The 27,046-nt window shown below is 38.2% G+C and overlaps 2 protein-coding genes across 4 annotated transcripts; one reads left to right on the top strand and one right to left on the bottom strand.

Moving 5' to 3' along the window:
• Positions 1 to 1,618: 1,618 nt before the first annotated feature.
• LOC148355380 (angiopoietin-related protein 4-like) lies at positions 1,619 to 4,755 on the top strand. Its single transcript, XM_088349524.1, has 6 exons — positions 1,619 to 2,096; positions 2,166 to 2,276; positions 2,906 to 2,993; positions 3,624 to 3,833; positions 3,925 to 4,206; positions 4,282 to 4,755. The coding sequence occupies exons 1-6, from the start codon at positions 1,668 to 1,670 to the stop codon at positions 4,455 to 4,457; spliced, it is 1,296 nt and encodes a 431-aa protein (XP_088205650.1). The 5' UTR covers positions 1,619 to 1,667; the 3' UTR covers positions 4,458 to 4,755.
• Positions 4,756 to 5,818: 1,063 nt separating this feature from the next.
• LOC148355379 (dipeptidyl peptidase 9-like) lies at positions 5,819 to 23,433 on the bottom strand. 3 transcript variants are annotated; one of them, XM_088350050.1, is made up of 21 exons: positions 23,313 to 23,433; positions 20,221 to 20,311; positions 18,654 to 18,898; positions 17,614 to 17,726; positions 15,708 to 15,881; positions 14,082 to 14,250; positions 13,897 to 14,007; positions 13,674 to 13,802; positions 12,990 to 13,051; positions 12,744 to 12,844; positions 12,450 to 12,627; positions 10,662 to 10,821; positions 10,480 to 10,559; positions 10,186 to 10,356; positions 9,873 to 10,008; positions 9,554 to 9,699; positions 9,281 to 9,427; positions 8,971 to 9,123; positions 8,707 to 8,849; positions 7,361 to 7,472; positions 5,819 to 7,009 (listed from the first exon to the last, which is right to left on the bottom strand). In XM_088350050.1, the coding sequence occupies exons 2-21, from the start codon at positions 20,274 to 20,276 to the stop codon at positions 6,917 to 6,919; spliced, it is 2,679 nt and encodes an 892-aa protein (XP_088206176.1). In that variant the 5' UTR covers positions 20,277 to 20,311; positions 23,313 to 23,433; the 3' UTR covers positions 5,819 to 6,916. The 3 variants fall into 3 exon arrangements, with proteins under 3 accessions (XP_088206176.1, XP_088206177.1, XP_088206178.1); XM_088350051.1 differs by having other exon boundaries at positions 23,305 to 23,328; XM_088350052.1 differs by lacking the exon at positions 23,313 to 23,433 and adding an exon at positions 20,968 to 21,007.
• Positions 23,434 to 27,046: the final 3,613 nt, after the last annotated feature.

Here is a 27,046-nt window from a genome sequence, read left to right as displayed (position 1 = left end):
TCATTTAGTTGTTTTGGAAGATCTCATTTCATCTCATTAGCTGTACCGCTTATCCTCATTAGGCTCGCGGAGTGTTTTGGAATACATTTTTATTAATTTATTATTATTTTTTCTTTTTATATTTGAATCAAAGAAAAATCAAGACAAGTAATCCTTTATTTGACTATATTTTGGGACACCATTTTGACAAGATCACTATCATACACCCTTACACCTGTCAAACTGAGCATGTTATACTTTATTTGACAATATTTTAACCCTTTATAAAGAAAAATAAGAAATCATATTCAGAATTACATGCCGTTTGAAAATCCAGACTTCACATTTCAGTCGGAACAAAAAATCAATTCAGATATAGTAAAATGCTTTAATACTATTATGACGCCTGGCAGATAATTATGCTTCTTTCACCCATTTTGTTTTCAATTCTACTCATCTACATAATTGGTAACTATATCACAAAAGCTGATGTTTCTCTTTTTATATATTTTTTTTACGAATGACCTTTAAGTATCATTGTAAGTTAACAAAACAAGAAAAGTTATTAAGAAAGTAATTTGTTTTTCTTTTTTTTTTGCACATTCATGATTTGTAATATGCAAATAATTATACTAAATATTCACCTGGGACATCTTGTTTTACATTTTCCTAAATATCATTTGTAAATACATGTTAAGCTATATAAATGTTTTCTTATCTTTATTATTTTCTCTCGTTTTCTGATTTATTTACGAATTACCTCTTAGTATATTATCAGGTAACTGAAATAGACATTTTTCTTTTCTTATATATACCAAACATTCATCTGGGAGTTTGTTAAATGGCAGATTTCAGCAAAAAGAACTAAAAACTTTCAGAAATAAAATTTTCAAATATCTTAAAACATATTTTCAATTATTTTAATGTTTGAGTTTTCTGAATTGTTTTACGAAATATCCCCTAATATAAAATTATGAGTTGACAAAAGATGATTTTTTTTTTACTGAGAAACAGAATATATATATTATTTTTTTTTACAGAAACCTGGCAAGTAGTATACAAATAAATATACAAAATATTCATATAGGATTTTGTTAAATGGCGGATTTCAGCAAAAGGGAAAAAAAAATACAATAAAAAATGTCATTTTCAACTACAAATCATTTATCAAAGTAGCATTTCAAAGAAAAAAGCAAATCTTGTTTTAAACTTCCTAAGTATAATTGGTAAATAATTTGAAACCATCTATTTATATTATATTATATATGTATTTATTAATTCATTTATCCCCACAATTTTAATATTTTCCTGGGTTTTCTGGGACCTTATTTATAGGAAGATTTAAGCAAAATGAAAAAAAAAACTCTAATAAAACAATGCTCATTCAACAGGATAGGCATGTGTGTATGCATTACACTGTATGTGTGAAGGTTACATTTTTTAAAAAGCAATTGAAAACACTTCAATCATATCATGACCATTCATGTCAGCTACAATGTACAGCTTGCATTGCATCATTTTCAAGTTGTGACATGAATCCACACCCAAACTCTCCACCGCGCCCACCTCCCGAGCATTTCGACCAATCGGTGCAAACCTCTGCGGCAGCGCTCGGCTATAAAAAACCTAATACTCTGCAGCACACAATAGACAAACAAGCTCAGCAACGAAATTCAAACAAGGCAAAAATGAAGACGCTCCAGACCGCCATCCTGCTCCCTGTGCTGCTCTTGAACACAACGGCGGGCTTCCCCACAGACAGAAGGGCCAAGACCGCCTCGTGGGACGATGTCAACGTGGTGGCCCACGGCCTCCTGCAGCTGGGTCAAGGTCTCAAGGAGCACGTGGACAAATCCAAAACCCAGATGAGGGACGTGGATGGCCGATTGAAATCCTTGAACGCCACCATCACCGCCCTGGAACAAAAGCGGGGCGAGCAGGACGCGGTCCTGAAGGATGCACAGCAAATGGAAGAAAGAATGGGTGAGATGATAGAAGAGGTGATGAAGCAGACCAAGGACATCCACTCCCGGGTGGGCACCATCGAGGAGGAGATGGAGAAAGAAAGGACTGATGTCCGCTTAAGAGGCGACAACTCCACCATGTCTTTCATCCAGGTGAGCCCAAAGACACGTTTGCGCTTTAAATGCTGAGGAACTTGCATGACAACTCTTTCGATTTTGCAGAAAATCATGGCTGCCCAGAACAAACGAATCGACCAGCTGGTGGACAAAATCAGGCAGCAGCAAGACAAATTGGACAAGCAAAGTTTACACATGCTGACACTGCAGAAAAAGGTAGGTCCACTCCATTCTAACCGAAACACTCATGGCTAAATAATTATTTTTTCATATATAAATGGCAGAATACCTTGCTTATTGTGTGTACATTTTCAAATGTTTGGATATTTTAACTTGTTTTAAGTAAATATGATGTGGCGAAACATTGTATACAATGAGATTAGACATGGCACTCCAGGGTAAACATGTAATAAAGACTTAAAAGAGACTATAAGATAAGAGTGTCAGAATAAATAGGCACGTACCGTAGTGCCTAAAAAGTGGCCCGAATAATGATAGTGCAATGAAAATGGTGCATCGCAACAGTAGTATGCTTAAAAGTAGTGCAATAACATTCGCAGCTACAAAATACCCAAAGTAAGTGATTGTTTAGGGTGATGATGCCCCTGACTCCAGGTTTGTCATTGTTTTAAAGGACCTGTAGCGCATACTAGATACTAGATTAAATAACTGATTTAAATTAAATACATAATTGATTTATTTAATTAAAGATAGATAATATTCTTAAAAGAAAATGATATCTAAACATGGACAAAACCCTCTGCCAATAGGCTAAAACTATTATTTACTGTACACCAGTGTGATTTTCTTCATCCTCACTGACATACTTACTCCCTTGGTTGCAGGTTGCGCACAGGGGAGTCAGAGTACTCAGACGCAGGCACGAGGAAACAAGACTGGAGGGACATTCGGGGCCCGGTGATGCCGAAACAGGTCAATAAACCATTTTGATTCTCTAAATTAGTTGCCATGTTGAGCTCTTACCCTATTGGTAGAGGGTTTTCCTCTTTTGAAATCAATATTCTTTTTAGAAAAACACGAAATTGTTCAAGTAAATAAGCAAAATTGTCTTATTTAGGAGATGCCGGATAATTTTTAAACCTTTTTTCCCCAACTCTTGGCAGAAAATATTTCATAAAATGAGCAAAATGATCTACCAATTGCTAGGTACAATACTTTATACAATACTTTAACGAAAGATTTTTCTTGTTTTATTAGAAAAAAAGGTTCAAAAATCTTGAAATTAGCAACATTGCTGCCACAAATGTAAACTGACTTTTTGGTAGTGCAGTTGTGTCTAATCTGACGCCCTATGACAGCATAGTAAAGGTTGAACCACTCCAGGTTGGAGCACAAAATGATCTATTTAAAGTGACACGTTTCAGGACAAAAGTAAACCTTTGCCACTCACGGCACTCAGCCTGACTTGTTGTCAGGCAGTCCAAAGTTCAGGAAAAGGAGGGCATCGACTTCAACTGCATGAGATCAATGTTATCTTTTTTGTATTCGCCTTTGAACGCCCAAACACTTGCATAATCGTCAAATCTGTCTCGTCTTTCTCAGGCTTTCCTCAAGACTGCCATGATCTCTACGTACAAGGGCAACGCGCCAGTGGCATCTACACAATCCAAGCGCAGAACTCGAAGCCTGTAAACGTCTTCTGCGAAATGACCACAGAAGGTGGATGGACCGTTATCCAGAAACGTTTTGACGGCTCCCAAAACTTCAACCAGCTTTGGGAGAGTTATGAGAAAGGCTTCGGAAGTCTGAATAGTGAGTTGACCCTCCATGTTGTTTGTTAAATAGGCCACATGTTGTATCCAAAAACCCCATCGATAACAATGAACCCAATCTTTCCCTTTAGATGAGTTTTGGTTGGGTCTGGAGAACATTCACGCCATCTCCAAACAACGCCAGTACTTTATGCAAGTGGAGTTCACAGATTGGGCAGGAGAGACTCGCTCGACTCTCTTTCGCGCTCGACTCGACGGTGAGGAAAAGAACTATGCTCTCCACCTGGAGCAAGATTCAACATCAGGAGTTCAGGGATGGGGTGTTCTGTCGCCATCTTCGGGTTTGCCTTTCTCCACGGCCGATCGTGACAACGATCTCGCCGCAGACGTAAACTGTGCAGAGCTTCACTCAGGTGAGCCTTTCGCATGATCACATCTAGGCCCAGAATAAAAGAAAGACTGGATACTGATGAGCCGTTTGGTTACAGGAGGTTGGTGGTTCGGTGGCTGCGGCGCCTCAAACCTCAACGGCAAATATTCAAGAAGGTCGAGCCAGCACAGGTGGCAGCCGAGGAGAATGTTTTGGACCGACGCGAAGGGACAGAACAAGTCTTTGAGAACAACAATCATGAAGATTGCACCGACTTCAATCCACCAGCGATAAATAAAAACAATTTAGCGTATGGCCAAAGTAAGCTGAGAAAGGTGCGTCAGTGATGCAGCATCTCCTGTGGAAAGGACTATCTGTGAAAATCAACACGCACCTGTATTGCACTGAACTGTCATAATTATGTTTCTATGGGATGCCATAATTTGTTTCTGTCATATTGGCATTCACACGTTTTCCCTTTATAAGGGCTTTTAAAGACAATTATAAGTTGTGTTTTATTGTTGTCAATATTTCATTCTTTAAACAGAACATTTTGTAAGAACCACATGAAAATAAAGTTTTTATTTTAAGGCCTTTGTCTCTGATGAGATAACTAACGACGATGGGTTAAAGGGATTTGAGAAAAACTTCCGTACTGGAAGTAGTGCTCTTGTCCCTGAGATGCAAAATAAATAATGTTTACACACAAAAAGGGACCATCTAGAATTTAGAGTCTAGATTCTAGACTCTAGAGTCATCACAAATGTTTTACAAAGCATCATTTGTCCAACTGTAGAAATTCCAAACCATATAAACATCGAAGCATACAATCAATAAATATCCACTCTACTACTGAGAAATGACCTACCTACCTTACATATACTCCATCACATTCTTGTCAGGCACCAACTTTTTTTTCTTGCTCTGCCTGTTAGGAGCAACAAAATCTGAGTCTCAATTAAACCGTGATACAGTTTTACGTTAGATTACATGATATCAATTATGGTTTAGGGACAAGAGGACAAATACTTCTGATATTTTGTAATACAATATGGTTAAACATCCGCTATAATAAAAACATTGCCAAAATAGTGATCTCTGAGAGTACTTGCAACAGTTGTATTGGAAAATTATAGCAAATAGTTTTTAAGGGGTGGAACTAAGGTTAATAGGGGCCTGCACGGTTCAGATATCACTGGTTGAAATACAGCTGACAGCTTCCATGTGCAGAGTTTGCATGTTTTTCTGGTTCCTGCGTGGGTTTTCTTTGGGCACCCTGGTATCCTCCCACATTTCCAAATTGCGGAAGTTAGATTTACGTGCGAGTGGTTGTGTGTCTATGTGTGCCCTGTGATTGGCTAGAAACAAGTCCAGGGTGTCCCTTGCCCGCTGCCTTAATGTCACCTGGGATAGGCTCCAGCACCCCTGGGACTCTAGTCGGAGAAAGAATGAATAACTTACTAAAGTTTCATCAACATGTGGGTAGAGCAGTAGTAGAATGTGGCTTGGCGGTATTGACTGATTTATTTTGGTTAATGCTGTGAGAAAACACTGGGAATTCCTGTGGGTTGTAATATTAACAGACACACTGAAAGTCAATATCTTGAGTACATTATTGGTGCCTTGGTACTTGGCTAATGGAAACAGAAACTGTGGCAGGTGGAGATTCATTTATTTTCAAAACACAGTAAAACACATTCAAGTGCATTTTGATGGGGGATGTCAGTACCTTGTAGTCATTCATAACTCCCGCAAGTAATGGCGCCTACACTAATGTGTAAAGATTGTACGCAACATACTTAAAGTGAGACAAGAACGGTGTTCATTCCTTTTAGGATTTTTTTTTAAAAGTCAGTTTTAATGAAAAGAAAATGGTGAATGGATATGCAAAGCCAAAAGACTCACCAAAATAATATGTTATATAGCGCTCTACAACAACAAGACACTTTGTGTTTGTACAATATGGGTAAAAAAAAGCAATATTGATCTGTTTTTATCCATCCGTGGTGGAGGCTATTTTCAGACTTCCTTTCCAATAACGATGGAATTAAACGAGCTCAGCTTTCTGTTAAAATGAACTGTGATTGTTGGTTAGGTGAGCACTGAGCCACATTAAATCGTCATTCTTCAACAAATCTCAAAATGGCTACCACTGAATAAGGAGCTTATATTCAACAGACAAAGTATGAATAAAAAATACCGTGCTTATTCTAGCCCACACATCATATTATTGCTAGGAAATTATTTCGGTTGACTCTCTTTTTATAGCATTTTCTACACCATAGTGCTCCAAGTGAGTTCTTGTTAAAATCTTGTGGTTAAATTATCTCTGGTGTGAAAGGCATGGTGTTTTTTTTGTCTGAACACTTTGTTGACAACTCCAAATAAATAAAATAAACCATGTTGTAAGCCTACAATGAAATTTACTAAAAATTATCCTCAAGAATTAGGGAAGTCGTGGCACTTAATTGAGAGTAAGGAATTGTCAATCAACTCACCTTCATCAACTAACTGTGCAGTGGATGCAACCTACAAGACAATTAAGGCTTGTGGGGATAGTACCATGAAAACATTCAATTTAGGTTCAAAGTAAAACACAGTCTTCGTTCAATCGTGTAATATAACAGAGCAATAGACGTAGAAAATTAAAGTAAAAGAAAAAATCATCATAAATTAATATGTTGTGTTGTATAAAACACATCCGATGTGTAGCATCGCCCCCTGGTGGAGCAATGAGAGTGCAGAAACGTTTATTAGAGGTTTTCCTGAAGGAAGTGCAACAGCGTAAGTTCATAATGTTCTCCAGACTCTGGACACTTGATGCTGTGCCGTTCGTTGGGATAAACCTAGGGAGATTTTGAACACAACAGTGAACAAAAGTCATTGTGAGGGCAGGTGGATTTGCCAAACACTTCACGTCACATAGACTATACAGTTATTTTAGTAACATTGCAGAATGAGTAACATTAACACAGCATTAATGCTGATTGGAAGGTACATTTTTTGGAACTTACTGTCAAAATGTTTCTATTGATTAACCTAGTTCCTTTGATCAGTTGGTAAAAAAATTATCAAGAACTGTTACACGTCTCCCAAACCAGTATGAGTCTGCACAATTAGGCAAAAGGGAAATCTCTTCATTCTTTCAAGATCCTACAATGTTTAGTAAAATATGTAATCAAAGGACATTCTCCAACCTGAAGGCTGTATGGTTTCCCCGCCCGGATGAGTTGGGATACCAGAAAGTTGGTGTGGAAAAAATGAACATTTTCATCAAGAAATCCATGGAAGATCAGAAGCCTGTTCGGTCTGTGGAGTTTAACAGTAAGATTCATCAATTGACGTGAATGACCTTCACGAACGCCTTCAAACATTCTCTAGTCTGGAGCTGTAAAGCTGGAGTAGTTTGCACACAAACAACAGACCATAATACCTGTGCAAAGCTGCACACGTCTGAGTACATTTCAGCATCTCAGTTTAGTGACCTTTTAACCACCAGTCATTTGTTTATTATGATTATTTCCATCATTTCTCTAGAGCAAAGAAATAAATTAATCACATTTTTACCTGCTTGAATTAAATAAATTGTATGCATTATTAATTCTCAGTTTCATGTTTTTTTCAAGCAATCATACAGCAAACCCTTTGGGCTGGTAAAAAACATTCAGATTTTGGTGGTTTAATTTAATAAGGAAAGTAAGAGTAAATAAAAAAATCTGTGTATAAATGTAAAAAAATGTTTTATTGTCTTTATTGGTTCTACACAATGTATATACCAAGTCTGTCTTGCAGGCCATTTTTAAGAGCCAGCATTGAAAAGCATTTTGTTCATGACTTACACCCAGGACCGGCCCAAGCCTTCATGGGCCCCTAAGCCAAATTACATTTGGGGCCCCCTATTACTTGATCATTTCTATACCAACAAGAACTCATTCCATGTTCTACTCAAGGGGTAGGCAACTATTTAGTATTATGTATTGGTATTTTTTAGTATTTCAGTAGAAGTATAATTGATGTATTTCCAAAGGAGTATTTTAGTAGTATTATTTTAGAATTTTTGTAGTATTTCCATAGAAGTATTTTTGTCATTTTACTGTAGTTAATTTTGAGTAAATAATTCTGTAGTAGTATTTTGTAAAATAGCATTTCTGTTGTAGTATTTTTGCAGTAATTCTATAATATTTTTTATTTTCAGAATGAAAGCAAAATGATATATAAGGTGCCTGTTTTTAAGCACTATACTTTATACTTAGTTTTGTAGTTATTGTGTAGTATTTTTGTTGTATTTCTGTAGAAGTAATTTTGAGTGGACACACAAGTGACAATGGGGACAATGTTGGCACCAACCACTCCTGGGGCCCCCCTAGTGGTTGCGGGGCCCTTAAACCTTAGCACTGTGTTTTTGTGTCGGCCAGCGAAAAACAAAGAACACGTGAAAATTCAGTGAAAAAAAAATCTAACAACGAATGTAAAGGGCTATCAGACAACGGGAACTTGCATCACCGTGTGAACGGAAGACGGTGCATTAAATGAACGCACTTACTCATTAGGGAACTTGTTGACGTGGAGAGCAACTGAGCAAGCTTCGTAGCCTTTCTTGTTGTTTTCGGGGGTATCCAAATAGCGCTCTGTGTACCCGGTATCGTACGCCGTCCATAGTGTGACTGGTGCCCCTGCAATTGCAATCTAAACGCACCATACGCCTTCTTTTGAATCATTTAAAAGTAACAAGTCTGAAGTCGTGTGAGTAAAAATGTTACTAAGGTTAATGTATTCCTCAGTAGATGTCTTAAACTTGAAGGCTTACTTTAAAAACATCAGGTCTGTGGATGAGCCCCATAAGAGAGAGGAAGCCTCCGTAGGACCACCCATGAATGGCAACTCGATTCAAGTCCACAAAATTGTACTTGTTTGCTATATAATGCAAACCTTCTACTTGGTCTTCAATCTCAGCCACACCCTAGTGAAGGTAGTCAAGGGCAGAGTATAGACAAACAATTCAATTTATGCCCCCTCAAAAACCTTCCAGAGTTGAAAGAGTCAGAACATCAGGAGAGAATTTAAAAAATTGTATTGAGTGGCATGTTTCACTCCCATATTGAATAACAGGTGAATACCATTTTGTCCTTTACAGCTCCTTCAAACTTGAGTCCTCTCTGACAGGACCCTCTCCCATCAATGATGAGGACAACATAACCAAGAGATGCCAAGCTGTTCATCAGCTGGTATTTTACAGTCTTGAATGAATTATTTACCAGCTGGACCTGAAAAAAGAACACAGGCTCAAAAAACTGCTCCTAATAATATTGTGAAGAAAATTCATCAGTGGAGTTGGAAAAAAATTACACAAACAATAATAACACAAAATAATAAATAGGAGGATCTCAAACCTGTGGACCACCATAGACAAAGACAACGGTGGGATGTTTCCTGCCTTGGACCAAATTTTGTGGTTTGTATAAGAGACCGTAAAGCTTAAAGCCAGACTTGCCAATAAAGCTAAAAATCTCAGGATGATTGTAACTGGGTGGGTAACCTAAAAACAAAAAAGTGAGAATATTTTGTCAAAATCTTTTTAGGACGCGCTCTGGCAGATTTAGCAACACAAATTCAAAATAGACAAAAATACTCTACATTTTCCCTATTTGTGGAATTTTAACAACTATTTGTCTATTTTCAATGAATCATTTGGTAAAGGTCTTTCTGTACCAGAGGATTCCATTAGACTTGCCCAGAACTGAGGCTCTTTTTGCGGTAGGTTTCCGTCTGAACTGTTTAGCTTGTAGATGTGCACGCAAGGTGTGCTGGTTAGGCTGCTGTAGTGGCTCACAAACATGTCAAATGTCTGTAAGTTGGACAAATAAAGGTTTCAACACAATAACACATTGGTGAACCATAATTACTGTATGTGTCCAAAATTCATACAGGATGACTTGAGTGTGTTTTGTTTGCAAACAGTTTAGCATCAAGTTTTGTTTTCTTGTGTAGAAAGATTTTACATCGATGTGTTGTGTTTACATACAGGGCTCATAGAACAGCTGTGAGAAAATCCAGGCTTTGTGAGCTGCACTATTTCCCCCGGTGACTCGTAGCTCACAACATACAAGTGCTGTTCCAGTGGTGAGCTTTTTGTTCCTTGGAAGTACACCAGTTTTTTGCTCTCATCAACCCAAATTTGAGGGCTGGACAACCGCTGCAAACAAATAGGGCATAGCACAGAAGAAATAAAATAATTAAAATCGATTATTTGATTGTTTGTTTAGAACTTGAGATAGCAAGAACTGTGATCAGTGTTTTTTATGTAAAGAGATTTAACCTTGGATCCGTGATTCGCCAACACTTCCCACTCTCCACTAGTCAGTGCCACCTCCTCCTTGATTAAACATTTGAAATTATCTGGTATTAATGAAGAGTAAAAAAGAGAAAACAAGTCTGATGATGCATCAGTTAACACAAAAACTATAAAAATTGAGATTTGGGTATATATCACAATGATACCTTCAGAATGTGTAAAGCCTCCCGTCAATTTGTAACTCGCACGTTCTAAGAGTGTAGTGACCTTATACAAGTGGCAGAAACCTGTTTTGGACTCGTTTACTGTGATAAAAGTTATCTCCTCATCACTGCTTTGACCAAATGGGTAAAATATATCATGAACCTGATACAAAAAAAGACAGAAGATCAGTAATGTTTGAATCATATATATATATATATATATATATATATATATATATATATATATATATCATACAGTGCCGTGAAATAGTATTTGCCCCTTTTCTGATTTCTGTGTTTTATACATATTTATTACTCACATAGGGGTCAGATCATTTAACCCATTTTAATATTGAACAAAGACAACCTAAGGAAATACAAATGCGGTTTTGAAATGTTGATTCCGTTTATTAAGGCACACACAAAAAATTAAACCCATCAGGCTCTATGTAAAAGTAATTCCCCCCTGAACCTAATGGCGAGTTGGGCCACCTTTGGCAGTGATAACAAAAATCAAACGTTAACGATAATTGGTAATGAGTCTTTCACAATGCTGTGAAGGAATTCCTGTGCACTCTTCTTTGCAAAATTGTTTTAAATCTGCCATATTGGAGGGATTGTGAGCATGAACTGCCAGTTTAAGGTCACACCACAGCATCTCAATCGGATTCAAATCTGTACTATGACTTGACCACTCTAGAACCTTAATTTTGATTTGTTTTAGGCATCCAGAGGTTGACTTGGTGGAGTGCTTCGGATTGTTGTTCTGCTGCATGATCTAAGAGCTCTTGAGTTTCAATGCATGAACTGATGGCCAGACGTTCTCGTTCAAAATCTTCTGGTAAACACTAAAATTCATTATTTCATCAACTACAGCAAGTTGTCCTAGTCCTGAGGCAGCAAAGCAGCCCCAGACCTTCGTACTGACACACTTTGCTTTACTGTTGGCATCATGTTCTTTTTGGCAAATGCTGGGCCATTTTTACGCTGGATGTAAAGGGCTACACGCCTTCAAAAATTTTTAATTTTGGACTCGTCAGTCCAGAGAATGTTTCTCCAAAAGTTCTATACAAATAAATGTGACTTGACTTGACTCTCTGTGTTCTTTTGTGACAACAGTCGTTTTCGCCTGGGAACACACCCATGGATGCCATTTTTGTCCAGTGTCTTATAATGGAGTCGTGAACACTGACATTACTGAGGCCAGCAAGGCCTGCAGTTCCTTGCATGTTTTTTGAAGTTCTTTTGTAACCTTCTGGATGAGCCGCCCTCGCACTCTTGGCGTAATCCTAGTTGCTCGACCAGTCCTGGGAAGGTTTATTACTGTTCCCAGTTTTCTCCATTTGTAGATAATGGCTCTGACAGTGGTCCGCTAGTTCAATTTAAGTGATTTCTTGATTTAACTCAAGTGGTGGCAATCAATTTGGTGTGGCCTGTGGAATTGAACTAAGCTTTCCCAAAAACTGTGGTTAGTAACAGCTACTTTCAGATTTAACAAGGGGGGCAATTACTTTATTACATAGGGCCAGATAAGTTCTGATTTTTTTGTGCCTTAATAAATTAAACCAACATTTCAAAACTGCATTTTGCATTTCCTTGGGTTGTCTCTGTGTGATATTAAAATTTGTTAGATGATCTGAAACTTTTGTGGGTGATAATTATGCATAAAAAACACAGAATTAAGGAATTGGGAAAATACTTTTTCACGGCACTGTATATATATATATATATATATATATATATATATATATATATGTGATAAAATTTCACATGTTCCAAATAAACACATACATTTATCCATAGGTCACTCTTCTGTTGGTAAATTATGAATGGTTGAGCCGTGTCCCCACCAGCGTCCAGACTGTTTAGTCTGATATTGTTGTCCTGGTTCAAAGAAATGAAGAGCGCCAAAGGAAACAGGACCAGTTGGAGATGCTGCTGTCGACGGTTCATCAAGGATGCCCATACACTGCAGAGTAGCGTGACCCAGAGTCATCATATGAACTTCAACAAATGACCACATTTTTTGTGACCATAACCATAACCCCTATCACCACATTCCCATCTTTTTTTAATAGAACTTACTATCTGCCATCTTTAGTCCATCCAGCTCTGGTAATGTATTCAGCAGTTGGGAACAAGCTCTTGAAGGGCACAAGCAATTCTTTCTCCTCTGTGCTGACAATCTGGAAAATGGTCAAAACATTGTTATATTAGCAGTGATTTACTGACAGGCCATTAAACAAAACCTAGATTGATTGAAGCGATTAAAAATGGATAAAGGTGAAAATACTACAACACTATTCCATCTTACAAAAAAACCCCACTCACATTTCCTAGATTGTTTGTCTTGATTTGGACTAGTTTCAGAGTTACAGCTGGATTCTTACTGCCTGCAAATAATCATATACAAGAATACTTAAAGCAGTGTCATCATTAGCACACACATTAAACTTTTCGGCTTAAGATAGTGATAAGAGGTTTTGACTAAAAGAAAAAGTACTACATAATTTGGTCTTCAAAACGAATTCAGTTTTGAGTTGTATCACTTTTGGATCTAAATACAAATATTTTGTTTCCTGTCTTTCATGAGACGCCAAATAAATGAACAAAAGTGGATTTAGCCACTATTTATGTGGTATCTAAATTGTAGTGCACGTGGATTAATCAAGGTGTTTAATCCAGAAGACGGGAAACAATTGCTATTAAATTCAGGAAGTAGTGAACCTCAGAATTGAAGACAGTTAATGGAATTATGCTAACATTACAAAGCAAAGCAAAAATGAACACAGAAAAGACAGTAATAGCGCTCTCTTGTGTTGAAAAAGGTCAATTACAGCTTGAATCACAACCCAAAAAAGTGCCACACTAGGCGAATTCTTAACGCATCTCAACTTTGTTCTGGAAACATTAACCAGAGATTGCACGAGTGAATTAAAAAACCTGAGAGACAATATAAAAAGTATCAAATTAAAGTAATGACAGTAGGTTAAGAAAAATAAGTACAAATAATACCTGCTCGTGGGTATCGGTACAGATCGGTGACACATTTCTCCAAGGCTGGAGATGGGACATGGATTATGTCCACCTCAGATTCATCTACTTCCTCATACAAAATCTTCAAGGTTTTACCATTTTCTGATTCTGAGACATTATTAAAAATGCATGATGGTAACAATACTGAATTTCAATTCATTTCAATGACCTGTAAACTACAATCTTTTAATAGACTGCTCACCGTCTTGCGCAGCGGGACACCACCAGTAGCCAGTGAATCGATCAAATTCTTCTTGAGTCACAAAAGAGGCGACGCCGGCAGTTTTGGTATCTTCCTTTGGTTTATCTATTCCTGATATGACATTTTATACCCAATAAATTTACCATTGATGCAGAGTCAACTTCTTAAACTGTCGCCTTTCTGACCTTTATGACAGAATGTTAGCCTCTTTTCTTCACCCGTTTTAATGTTACTCAGCCAAATGTCATTTTTGTGGATGAAACTGATGAAATTTGAGTCTGCAGGACATATTTTGGCATCCATACGTGTGCCTGGACATTGGCTCTTGAGCTCACAAGGGTCCATTGGAGCCTGCTGTAATCATAAACAGCATCAAGTGAACAAAAGGTTAGTAAGTAAAAAGTGTAGGAATACACAAAAACGCATGATAAAATTAATTGTGTTGTTCTTTCCCCCAAAATTTTGGGGTTTGTATTGTTTAAATGCAATGTTTCCTCTGAGCTTCCGGGGATCTGAGCAATTACATATATTCTGTACGCATCGCTAAAAATAACAGTGAGCAACATCAATCTTGTGTGTCGAACATGTCCAAAACCTGAGATTGAACAGAGTTATATTCTGCTGGCTTTCCGGCAACATTAGTTCTTCAAATGTGAATGAATTGGCTAATGTAATATTGGAAAGCTCCCACGGCCCACACACGTCAGTTGTTTCTACAACAGCTATTGCATGAGATTTCCGTTTTTTTTTTAAGTATCTTACTAACGTTTTGTGGATTTATTGAGTTGGTTGCACAACACAGAGCTGTATTTAAGCACACATTTTAGAGGAAAGACCATGTTGGCAAAAAGATTAAATTTTACATTCACATAATTTGCTAATTATCTGCATGTAACACAGGAGCGAATTAAGAAACTCCAAAAAACATTGTTCTTTTCCTGCTTTTTTTTTCTTTATTCATAAACCTTTTTTCTTCAATATTTTCTTCTTTTTTTGTTTCTTTTTTCTGGAGCTTTTTACTCTTTTTGCTTGCTTTTTTCTTCTTTTGTTCTATAGTTCCCTTTTTTATTTTATTTGTCACATGATGTTTTCTTTTTTCCTAGCTTTGTCCTTTTTTTTTTGCTTTTTCCTTCTCTTTTCCTGTTTTTTTTTCCGCTTTTCTCTTTTTTTGTTTTTGTTCTTTTCTTTTTTCTTTTGTTTCTTTTTTCACTTTTTTGCGCTTTTTATGTAATTTTGTGCATAATGATACATAATATTTACTAATATATGAATGAAAGCAACTAAAACAATCTGAAGAGCCATTTAGGTGCCGAAAGAACCAACTGTTTTTTTTGCTGACCCGAAATGTCACGTAGCTATGTAGTGTAACTGTGCAGGCGATAATTAAAGCAAACTACAGTTGTTTCTGTATGTTATTGTCTTAGAGATAACGAACAATACAATAATAATAACTTTTGTAAAAAGTAATTTCCTCTGCCCCCCAAAACCCTACCGTCTCTCTTTCACAAAAACTTGAGCTTACATACATGCTTTCTTTCATTTACTCAATCTCGTGCTGACATAGACTTCAAAGTACCACGCCTAAAACACAGCAGACTGAACCCGCATTTTTTTTTTGCCTGCATGTACTGTAATTCTGGCCGAATTTGCTGGGGAATTAATTTTGCAATTTCGAGCCTTGATTTTTATGTAGAGGATAAATTTTCTTGTGCGCTGAGAAGGTCTGGGCAGTGCGCAATTGCGCAGCTTGTAGGCAACCTTGTGTGTACGTGTGGTGTTGCAAATGTGTTAACAATTTTGGTGAAACTTACTATAAAATTGTTATCTGCACCGTCAAAGCAGTAATAAAGGGTACTATTGGCATGGAAGAGAAAAAGTCCCGTGGGTGGATGATAGTCATACGATACGATGCCAGTCATCCCTAAGCGCTTCCTCTCTCGAAGCAGTTCCTCCTCCTTTGAAAAACTGTTGGTGCGTGGACTGGCCTAAAATAGGGAAAGACAGAGCACACTCGCGATCATTCTGCTCAACCAGGAACCCCTTTGTTTGAACACACAGACCAAGAAAATGCAACAATTTACCATACAATAATATGGTTAGTATGAATTGAAAGTAGTAATATTTATTGGTATAGCAAAAGATTGAAAATATTGGTACAGTATATATTTTTTTTAAATTCCAGGGTTAAGTAAAATTGCTTCAATATTCAACGAACTGGATACACTATAAATGTTTTCATTTGAAACATAGCATTCTAAAGCAAAGAAATAGTTAAATAAATAATTGTATTAAACATAAATTCAAGATAATTAGGTTATTGAATTGTCCCAAATATGTTAAAAGTTATGCAGCAATATCGATTAGGATTTTCCAAAGCAAAAGCAAATTGCTGGCTTTAAGCTTAAAAAAATAACTTGAGTGAACAGTATAAATTATTTAAAGAGATTTAGCGCCTTAAAACTTCTGTTAAAAAATAATAATATTGATTTGAATACCAAGAAAAAATACATAAACTATTACATAAATGTTTTTTTTAAAGGTAAGCTTCATTTTGAAGTGTCCCTAATGAAGTTAGAAGTTAAATATTTTTGTTGTTAATTATGTGTTCACAATGCGTAACTGAGTTCAAAGAGCACTTTTTTTTTCCGATGGCGCCCATCTACTTTTATCTTACTTTGAGCAGAGCTGTTTGGGCCGGACAAATTAGGTAGGAGGAATGAGAGTTGGATGGAGTTCAGTTGAGCGCATGTATGAAATGCACGTACTTGCACTTGCAACAAAAGGAGCTTGAAATAGGCTGCAATGATGACACAGCCAGGAGAATGAGGCTGCAGGTAAAAAAAGTTCCAAATGCCTTTCACCTCCTTTAAATATTAATTTTGCATTGATTGTACATAACATAATTGTCTGCCATCTTACTACAGGTACCCAAAAAACAAAAATCGTGCGAAAGGCTGGGCAAATATAAGAAGAAAAACGCTGCGGTTTGGTCACTTTCAGGCTTTGTAGTTTGTATTCTTCCTAGTGCTTTTTAGCACTGTATTATACATATATATATATATATATATATATATATATATATATATATATATATATATCATAATTTCTTATTATTTTTTTAGAATAATGATAAAGTGGCAGCATTCATTCCAGGGTTCATTTCAAGCTGTCAGCCTCCCTCTGTGTGGAGTTTGTATGTTCTACATGGCATGAGTTGGAATTCTCTGGGCATGTCGTTTTCCTCTCGTGTCCCCAAAATATGCAAGGCAGGTTAGATGGCAAGTCCAAAATGTATGAGTGAGCGCGTGAATGCTTGGATGCTTAAACAATCCTTACTAAGCCGTCCAACCATGATGACCACCTCTACATTTTTTATATTAAACCCATGTGAAAATTAATACACAAAGGCATTTAAAATGGCACCCAGCCATGGGTCAAAACAAAGAACCCAGCCTAAGGTAAAGGTAGCCTATTTTGGTAATAACCCAAAGTGCTGAGTGACTAGATTAGTAATACATTCTAGAACCTTCGTGTGTATGTAGGCATTTTAATGAAATAAAAACTTTCCTGTTTGTCGTTTTTGCAAGGCAAAAATCATCATCCAATCACATGATGTAATGTGATCATTGCTACCTAAAATAACTCGCGTTATCTTATGATCAATAATAGAATTATAGTGTCACTGGAATAAGTGCATCAAAATAAAAACATGCTTACCTGAAAGTGATCCAGCAGAGGCTTGGAAGTCAGAAGAAGAAGGGAATCTTTGCGTACCTTCTTGGGAATGTCAGAGTAGAGTAATGAAACTTCTCGACTGAGGTAAGGCATACCTGCAAGATGAGAGAAAAAAATACTGTGACATCTTGAATGAATGAATAAAACTTTATTCAGAACATGAGAAAAAAAATTAAAATTAAAAATTAGAAATTTAACAAAACAAGTCAAAAAACAAAAACAATATGAACGTCACATGTCCGAAAGGAAGTAAGAATCTACACATGCCTAATAAATCCTACCCCTTCGACTTAACAATTGTGTCTCACAGCTAGAGCTCCTGTGTATTTACATATAACAGACACCTCATGAATATACATATTTACGTTGGCTCTCATTATAAGACAATAGGAAAACAATACTAATTATACTACTACTACTACTAACAATAATAATATCAATAATTATGATATTTGGGGGGCACAGCAACTGGGTGGGTAGTGGGCAGCCCCACAATGCAGAGGTTCAGGGTGCAAGTTCAGCTACCGCAGACTCTCTGTGCAGAGTTTGCATGTTCTCCCCGTGCTTGCGTGGGTTCCCTCCGGGCACTCCGGTCTCCTCCCACATTCCAAAAACATGCATGTCAGGTTAATTGGCCGGTTCAAATTGTCCCTAGGTGCGAATGAGCAAGTGAGTTGTCTGTCTCTGTGTGCCCTGCGACTGACTGGCAACCATTTCAGGGTGTCCCCTGCCCAGTGCCCGAAGATAGCTGGGATGGGCTCCGGCAACCCTGCAACCCTACTGAGGATAAGCGGCGCGGATAATGACTGGATGGATAATACCATTTATTATAATAATAATCCATCTTGCCATTTAGGTGGGGTGATCATCACAGTGGCTTTGACATACCAACCAACAATTGCCTGAATGTGGTCCAAAAGCTAATTGCAGCCCCTAAAATAAATCCAATCAATTTCTAGTTCTAAGTGTATTGTCCCCGGTTGAGCATTGTTTTACCCCAGCTTTCCTTTTATATATCTTACCAAGGTAATAAATACGATGGGAATGCGTGCTGGCCTCATCCTTCTGGACAAAGTGGAATTCATATGGCGCCTTGTTAATGCGAATGCCAATGTTCTTTTGACCGTCGTGAATGACCTTCCGCAGACCAATCCAGGAGTGCTTTTGCACTTGGAAATGGGTTGACGTCACATCCTCCATCTCCACCACCTCTGTGCTATCAGACAGCTCGTCCACCGCTGGCATGCCTGCTAGTGCTTCTTTGATACTGTGGATATACGTTCATCACAGATTAAGATCAGAGTTTGTCAGGAACAGCATTTGATATTGACAACGAGATTTGCTATCGATACAGTGAACGCTCCTAAGTGAAATTCTTCAAAAGGCACAAGATTTAGACACTAGACCGCAAACATGTCACCTAAAAAAAGAAAGAGTAGATACTTGGTTAAAAAAATCCTTATTTTTGACCTAATGCAAGATGGGAAGAAAATCCTCTTGGTATAGGTACTTCAGTTTTGTTGATGTGCAGTCATTGTCCCAAGTAGATCTTATGGAACTCACAAATGTATTCTCTTCAAATTCACCACTGTGGTAGTGTATCGCACACAATATTCCTAATGTCACATCCTCACGCAACATCACACATAAAATGTCAAAGGAACCCAATGCTCTAACACAGGGATGGGCAAACCTTTTGATTGGCAGGCCGCATTGTGTTAAAACATTTAGCAGAAGGGCCGAAGCAGGAGAAAAAAAAGATTTGAGTTTTTTTCTCTATAAATACATTCTACAATTTGATACTTTGACAATAAATAACAAAAAAAGATCATGTGGGTGCTATTTTTGAAAAACACAAATTTCATTTCACGTCTTTTAGTGGAAACATTTCATTCATGCAAAAATAATGAATGACAAAAAATCGGGCAGAGTATTTTTGGAATAGTCATTTTTTTATTTGTGTGCGATACACTACCACAGTGGTGAATTTGAAGAGAATACATTTGTGAGTTCCATGAGATCTACTTGGGACAATGACTGCACATCAACAAAACTGAAGTACCTATACCAAGAGGATTTTCTTCCCATCTTGCATTAGGTCAAAAATAGCAGCGATAAATTAATGAAATACAGCTACCTCAGTGTTTTTCTAATAAAATTTGATAAACATTTTAATAAAATAAATACCTGATGAAAAAAGTAGCATGTAAAGAAAAGTGTAGCCAACTATTTTAATGTTGGGGACACTGAGGACAAGTATGGGACCAAATCAACTCATTTTTATAAGGAGTACCTTTTTAAAATAATTTCATTTACATACTATTCCAAGTATATTTTAAATATTTGGCCTGACGGGTCACATGTGGCCCATGGGTCATAATTTGCCCACCCTTGCTCTCACAACTGCCCTGCAGACAATTAACATATTGTAGTTTTAGAAATAAATCATCTAGGTAGATATAGTATTTGAATTTCAAAAAATTGTATCATTGAATCATGCCTTTGCAAATAAGGAGAAAGTGGTTAAATTGTAGAGAATCCATTATTATGGGGGTGCAAATAAGATGTTGAATGTCAAATAAATCCAACCTTGCGTGGTGGGCTTCTTTCTTGTCTTCAGTTTTCAGCCTCTTAACAATGTGCATGAACCGTTCGATGACTCCAAACCAGTTTTGCTTCCCTAAAGAACACGAGGTGAAAACATAAAAAAAAACATCAGATAAAAATCATGCATCAAAAAAAAATGAACAAGTATGAAAAAAAAATTTCATACTATGACAATTGTCTGGTCTAACTTTAAAACTACACAGAACTCCTCTAAACTAATCTAAGCTCACATGCTATAGACAGGACAAACGGTTTCTGTTACTGTAGAGATGTGCCGGTTCAGTAAAGATGTTCGCATGCTGCTTCATCGTGGCTCCGCAACGCTTCAGCCTTACCAGTTAAAAAGTCTACAGAATTGTACAGTAATCTCTCTTCGGAGTCTTGACTTTGTGCGACCACAGCATGATGCCTATATTACCACGTCAGTGTCATTGCACTGACAAATGTAACACACTCGTCACACATTTTACTCAGTCTTTTTTTACTGCAAACTGTTCTGTTGCCTTAGATTGGATGAGTGCAAAAATTCCATCAGTAGGACAATACCAAAAACAATGTCATGTTCTTAACAATGTTAAAAACGTGACTAAGCTGTCATAAAGTAAACCTTCCCCAAAATGTGACTAAGCTGTCATAGCGTAAAGTAGACCTTCCCCTGTAAAGATGTTTACAGTGTGCAATAATATCTTGAAGATAGGGCGCTGGGCCCAACTTTTTTACTTTACTGACCCACAAGTGCACTCCAACATCAGGCTCCAACCTCTTCATTAAGTTTGTGGACGATATGACTTTGGTGGGTCTCTTCAAAAACGGCCACGAGACAACCAAAAGGAGTGAGGTAAGCATGCTGGTTCTGTGGTGTAAAGACAACAATCTCCACTTAAATGTGGAAAAGCCCTTCAACTGATGTATTTTCTCTGCAAACTCAGGAGAGCAAGTGCCCTGAACCCCATCATGCTCTCATTCGACAGAGGCACCATCGAGAGCATCCTGACCAGCTGCATCACCATGTGTTATGGCATCTCAACTGTGTCTTACCAAAAAGACATACACAACTCACGTCTCAACCTCAAAGCCACCAGGATTAGAGGTAACCAGACCACACCCACCCATTTAAAGCCTTTTTAACCTGCTGCTGTCAAGAAAAAGACTGCAGTCTCTCAGAGCAAGAACCAGCAGGATTAAGGACAGCTTCTTCCACCAAGCTGTAAGGACTCCTAACTTTCTCACTGGTTTTCATTCGCATTGCACAATACAATGCCATCTAGTAGTCAAATATATTACACAATGTACCTTTAAAAGCATCATTATGCTGAAGGCATTTTTGCACTAATTGTACTTGGTTGTGGTATCTTTATTGATGACAATGCAATGATTAAATATCTGATTTGTTTTGAAAAAAATGTGGTATTGAAGCTTCCTGTTTTTTTAATGACAGGACAACAAATTATGAACACATTGATGTAAATGTTGGGGAAATGTCTGGGCTTGGTTTTTGTGTGTGTTATTTTGTTTGTTGTTTTGCACATTTTAAACCTTATCAAAAGTCTACTTGACCTGGTTGCTTATGTGGGTCTTGGGTTTGGACAATATAAAAGACCATCAAATAGTCAGTGTGCATTTTTAGTTCCTCCTACTGGTATAAAACATTCATTAAAAAAACATGGCTTAAAAAATATTGTGTATAGCAACCAAAGCACAAGTAAGAAGTAAAATTACCATGACTCAAAGTGACCATTAATCACCATTTTTCTTCTCATTTCTTGGCCAGCCTTTCACAAGGTCTTTCTTTTGTTGTATCTCTAGCTGGCAGAAAGATGATAATCATGTCATCTTCCTCTAGGCAAGGCTCAAGTTATTCAAAATACATGTAAATTTCTTGAGCTACGAGTATTTTAAGAAATGTATGTTTTTGCGATAGTCAATTTATTTGTGCTTATTATTCAAACCAATATCGTATTTGTAATTGCAACATCCTCTGCTGTCTGGTAATCCTGAAATCGGGATGCCACATGTGCGGTCCCTTCTCAAGGTTTCTTCATTTTCCTCATGTTGAGGTTTTTGAGTTTTTCCTTGCCCTCATGTTGGTTCCAGATCAGGGAATGGTGTAATAATAGTCTGAAAAATAGTCTGTGTAATAACCTGTGCAGCCCTTTAAGACTCTTTGTGATTAAGGGCTATACAAATAAAAATGACTTGACTTGACGTGAGAAGCTCAGTCATCCGGGAGGGACTCAGCGTAGAGCTACTGCTCCTACGCTTTGAGAGGAGCCAGTTGAGGTGGCTCGGGCATCTAATAAGGATGCCTTCTAGAAACCTCTGCCGGGAGGTGTTTGAGGCATGTCCCACCAGCCCAGGGTACGACCCAGGACATGCTGGAGAGACTATGTCTAAAGGCTGGCCTGGGAATGCCTTGGGATCCCGTCAGATGAGCTGGATGAAGTGGCTGGGGATGGGTAGGTCTGGGCTTCCCTGCTGCCCCAGCGACCCCACCCCGGATAAGCGGAAGACAATGGATGGATCGTGTTATTGATAAAAAAAAATTCCCACTAGGAGGCACCAAATAATACATTGTCCTTTTGTGCTTTGATGAACACAGGGAAATGGAAATCATAGCTGGCAGTTGTACAACTTTCCTTTCGTTTTAAACATTCTGTAGTCATTATAAAAAGGGAAACCTATTGAACACGGTATGTGCTGTACACAACACATGAATTCTATTGCCGACAGTCAATTATTATTTTGATTAACTTAAATCCAAAACAGTAAATATAAAATGTTAAACGAATTGAACAAATACGTCCTAATCATTTATAACGTATTTCGTTCAAAAGTTTTAAGAGTCTACACTACGAATGTCGAACCGTGCCAGTAAATTTCACACAATGAAATCATATTGCCAAAAAGTAACTGAACAAAACATCGTCATGTCCCTTTAAATGTATCTGTTGCCCTCCCTACGTCAGCTCGCGTCAACTTAGTATTGTTAACAGGCAAATGTACAACTACAACTTAAAATGAACACATTTATATATTCATTTAAACTTTTAAGTTTTAGCGACTCACAAGCTGACCTTAATTTCCTTTTTCTTTAGTTGACAGTTGAGTTGAGGTACGTCATTTGTACGTGCCGGAAGTTAGCTGTTATAAGGCGGGGGAAAACAAAGTTATAGTCACGTGGTGCGGAATAACCGGATATAATGACAAATGTCATTGATAGTAAAATTCGTCAAACCATTTTGTCACGTATAATAGTCATGTTTATTTGTGATGCCCTTAATCACAAGGAGTCTCAAGGGGCTGTACAGACCACTGCTTATTGCAATTTACAGACTATTACGACACCATCCCCTGATGTAAAACCTACATGAGGGCAAGGAAAAACTCAAAAACTTTGACATGAGGAAAATGAAGAAACATTGAGAAGGGACCGCACATGAGGTAATCCCCCTTCCAGGATGACTGCAGTGGATGTTGCAACAACAAACAATACACAGATATTCAATATCTGTCAACCTGTACGTTTTTCCCGTACTTTGCATTTTTAGACGTGTACGACATACAAGAAAATCTGTATGGAAAAATGCAAATTTGTCAATTATGGGTACCATCCGGTTTACACCGACAATCACGAAACGGCAAATCAATCAAGTCAAACGAGTTCGTCGCGTTAGCCTCTATCTCGGTATCGTTTTTTTTCCGTTGCAAATGAAGCGAGCGGTTCGATGCTATTGTGCACATGCGTCTGCCGCCTCGGATTTCATGTGGTAGTTGTCTAGTGAAAGGAAGTCCGTCTCTTTTTAGAGAACCGGCTTTTTCGGCTCAACTCATTAAAGAGAGCCGGCTCTCAAACGGCTCACTTGCTTTGATGCATTATATTACAGTTATGTTCAGATTCATTCTAGTACACGTGTATACACAACGAAATGTCGATACATCTAACCCGCACAGTTTCCTTGAATGTACAGATATAAATAAAATGTTGTATTGAGTTGGAGTATTGAGTACTAATAATATACTAAATAATTATGGCTATGTATAATATTTTACAGTAGTGCAAAGAGTGCAAGAGGAGCAGTTAACCAGATGTGCAAAAAGGGCAGTCAGGTAAACAAGTCAGGTAAACAGTAACAATAACACTGTAGTACAATAGTGCAGAGGAGAACAGATGTGCAAGGGGTGGCTAGCTATAAAGAACTGCCAGTAGTGCAAAAAAGTTGTATAAAAAGTTAAGAGAAAAAGGAAGTATAAAAGGAGAATGTGGAAAAAAGACAGTGGTTGATCCCTTGTGTGGTTATCCCTTTAATCAGTATATTACCAACAATAATTTAATGCAGAAAATGAATTAATAATTTGAACAAGAAAATGTATTATTCTACTGAACTATATTTGCATTTTTCCTTCTACAGAGAACGTCCAAGCTACTTCATTTTTGAACTTTTTTATAATAAAACTCATTCATGTCGAGCAACTCAGTATCTCACAACAAAATGTTAATTAACAATATATATATATATAACGAAACTTTCTAGGCGCAGCCTTGGCGGGGATGGAGTCCGGTTTGGGGGCCTCAGCATTGCGTCACTGCTTTTTGCAGATGACGTGGTGCTGTTGGCTTCCTCAGGCCGTGATCTTCAGCTCTCGCTGGAGCGATTCGCAGCCGAGTGTGAAGCGGCCGGGATGGGGATCAGCACCTCCAAGTCCGAGGCCATGGTTCTCAGTCAGAAAAGGGTGGTATGCTCCCTCTGGGTCGGGGAGGAGGTCTTGCCCCAAGTGGAGGAGTTCAAGTATCTTGGGGTCTTGTTCACGAGTGATGGTAGGATGGAACGGGAGATCGACAGACGGGTCGGTGCAGCGTCTGCCGTCATTCGGACCCTGTACCGGTCTCTCGTGGTGAAGAGGGAGCTGAGCCGAAAGGCAAAGCTCTCGATCTACCGGTCGATCTACGTTCCTACCCTCACCTATGGTCATGAACTTTGGGTCATGACCGAAAGAACTCGATCCCGGATACAAGTGGCCGAAATGAGTTTCCTCCGCAGGGTGGCTGGGTTCTCCCTTAGATATAAGGTGAGAAGCTCAGTCATCCGGGAGGGACTCGGTGTAGAGCCACTGCTCCTCCGCGTTGAGAGGAGCCAGTTGAGGTGGCTCGGGCATCTAATAAGGATGCCTCCTGGACGCCTCCCTCGGGAGGTGTTCCGGGCATGTCCCACCGGCAGGAGGCCCCGGGGGCGGCCCAGGACACGTTGGAGAGACTATGTCTCTCGGCTGGCTTGGGAACGCCTCGGGGTCCCGTCGGATGAGCTGGAGGAGGTGGCTGGGGATAGGGACGTCTGGGCTTCCCTTTTAACGCTGCTGCCCCCGCGACCCGACCTCGGATAAGCGGAAGACAATGGATGGATGGATGGATAACGAAACATGTACAACATGTTAAATTACATAAATAAACACGTTTGAAAAAAAATATGGTGTAAGATTATTTTGTAAGGGAAAATACAACATTTTGTAAGGGCATGGAGCCCTGTTTCTTGACAGGTATAATGTCAACATGAAATATGGTCTGACTCTATAGCTTATGAATTACCCATAAGTGTGTTTTAAGCTTAGATTTAAACAGTTCCACTGAGGTTGCAGATTGAATCTCAGGGGGCAGAGCATTCCACAGCACCAGGGCCCGAATGGAGAACGCTCTCGAAGCTGCAGATCTCTTCTTGGCTCTTGGGATCACTAGTAGACCAGCATTTTCAGAGCGAGGGCTCCGGACCGGAACATAGGGGGAAATAGAAATAAGATTAACATCGATTTTAAAAATTGATACGTTTACAGTTTAGTGGACACTCAAAATAAGAATGCAAATTGAATGCATTTTTAACTTACAGGAAGAACAGGACTGTACAAGAAAGGCTTACAATGCCAAATACAAAATGTTTTGTAAAAGCCCTCTTTTTATTAAATCTCTTTGATTAAGACGTGTCAAACATACGGCCCGCGGGCCATTTCCGACATCCGGAGAATGTCAAAAAAAGAAGTGAGTCGCCAGGTCATGTTGTGATTCAAAAAAAAAAAAATGCTGCTCGAGGAAAGTGTCGCGTTTGTATAGCGTGGTTAGTTGATTCAGGTGTGAAACTGCTATTACTCAACTGTTAAAATAAACCAGTTAACACATTCAGCCAAACATAAACATATTTTCCCCATTCTTTGTGAACTGTTGTGTTTAGAAAATATCTCGTCATCCGTGATTGCAATTTTTAGGGTATGTTACTAATGTAGGCTGAAAGACCAAGCATAATACTGAAAAACAGAGCTAAAATTTTGAGTTGCCATTCTTTTACTGATCTAGTCTGCCTCAGAACAAAGTCTGTATCAGGTCTCAGAGCTAAACTGAGTTTGACATACGTGTCCTTGATTAAAAAAAAGGCAGATCCGTCCTAAAGGGTGTGGTCAACAGCAACATCGATGTCTGATATTGACAATAGTGTAAACCAGGGGGGTCTCCAAACATTTTTAAGCTAAGAGCTACATTTTGTTAGCAATCAGTACAAAAAGCACCCAGTTTATGCATTTCCAAAATAACTTGTTATTACCATGTAATTGTTAATTATTTGAAAAAGGGTTAAATAGACTCCGTTAACCTAGGGGAAAAAAAGAAAATAATGCACTGGGACACTATTTTCAGAACAGGTTCACAGGCCCCTCAGCTGGCACCACGTTGGAGACCCCTGCTCTAGGCTAAGGAATAAAACAATTTGTTTCAAAATGAATACCAAAAGAGAAGTCATTCTTTGAACATTCCAAAATAAATTAAGACAAA

Source organism: Urocampus carinirostris, chromosome 12, assembly GCF_059441175.1.
Source record: "Urocampus carinirostris isolate Australia breed hairy pipefish chromosome 12, RoL_Ucar_1.0, whole genome shotgun sequence".
NCBI lineage: Eukaryota > Metazoa > Chordata > Actinopteri > Syngnathiformes > Syngnathidae > Urocampus > Urocampus carinirostris.
The sequence above is the reverse complement of the archived record's forward strand: the minus strand, read 5'-3'. Positions and strand labels throughout refer to the sequence as shown.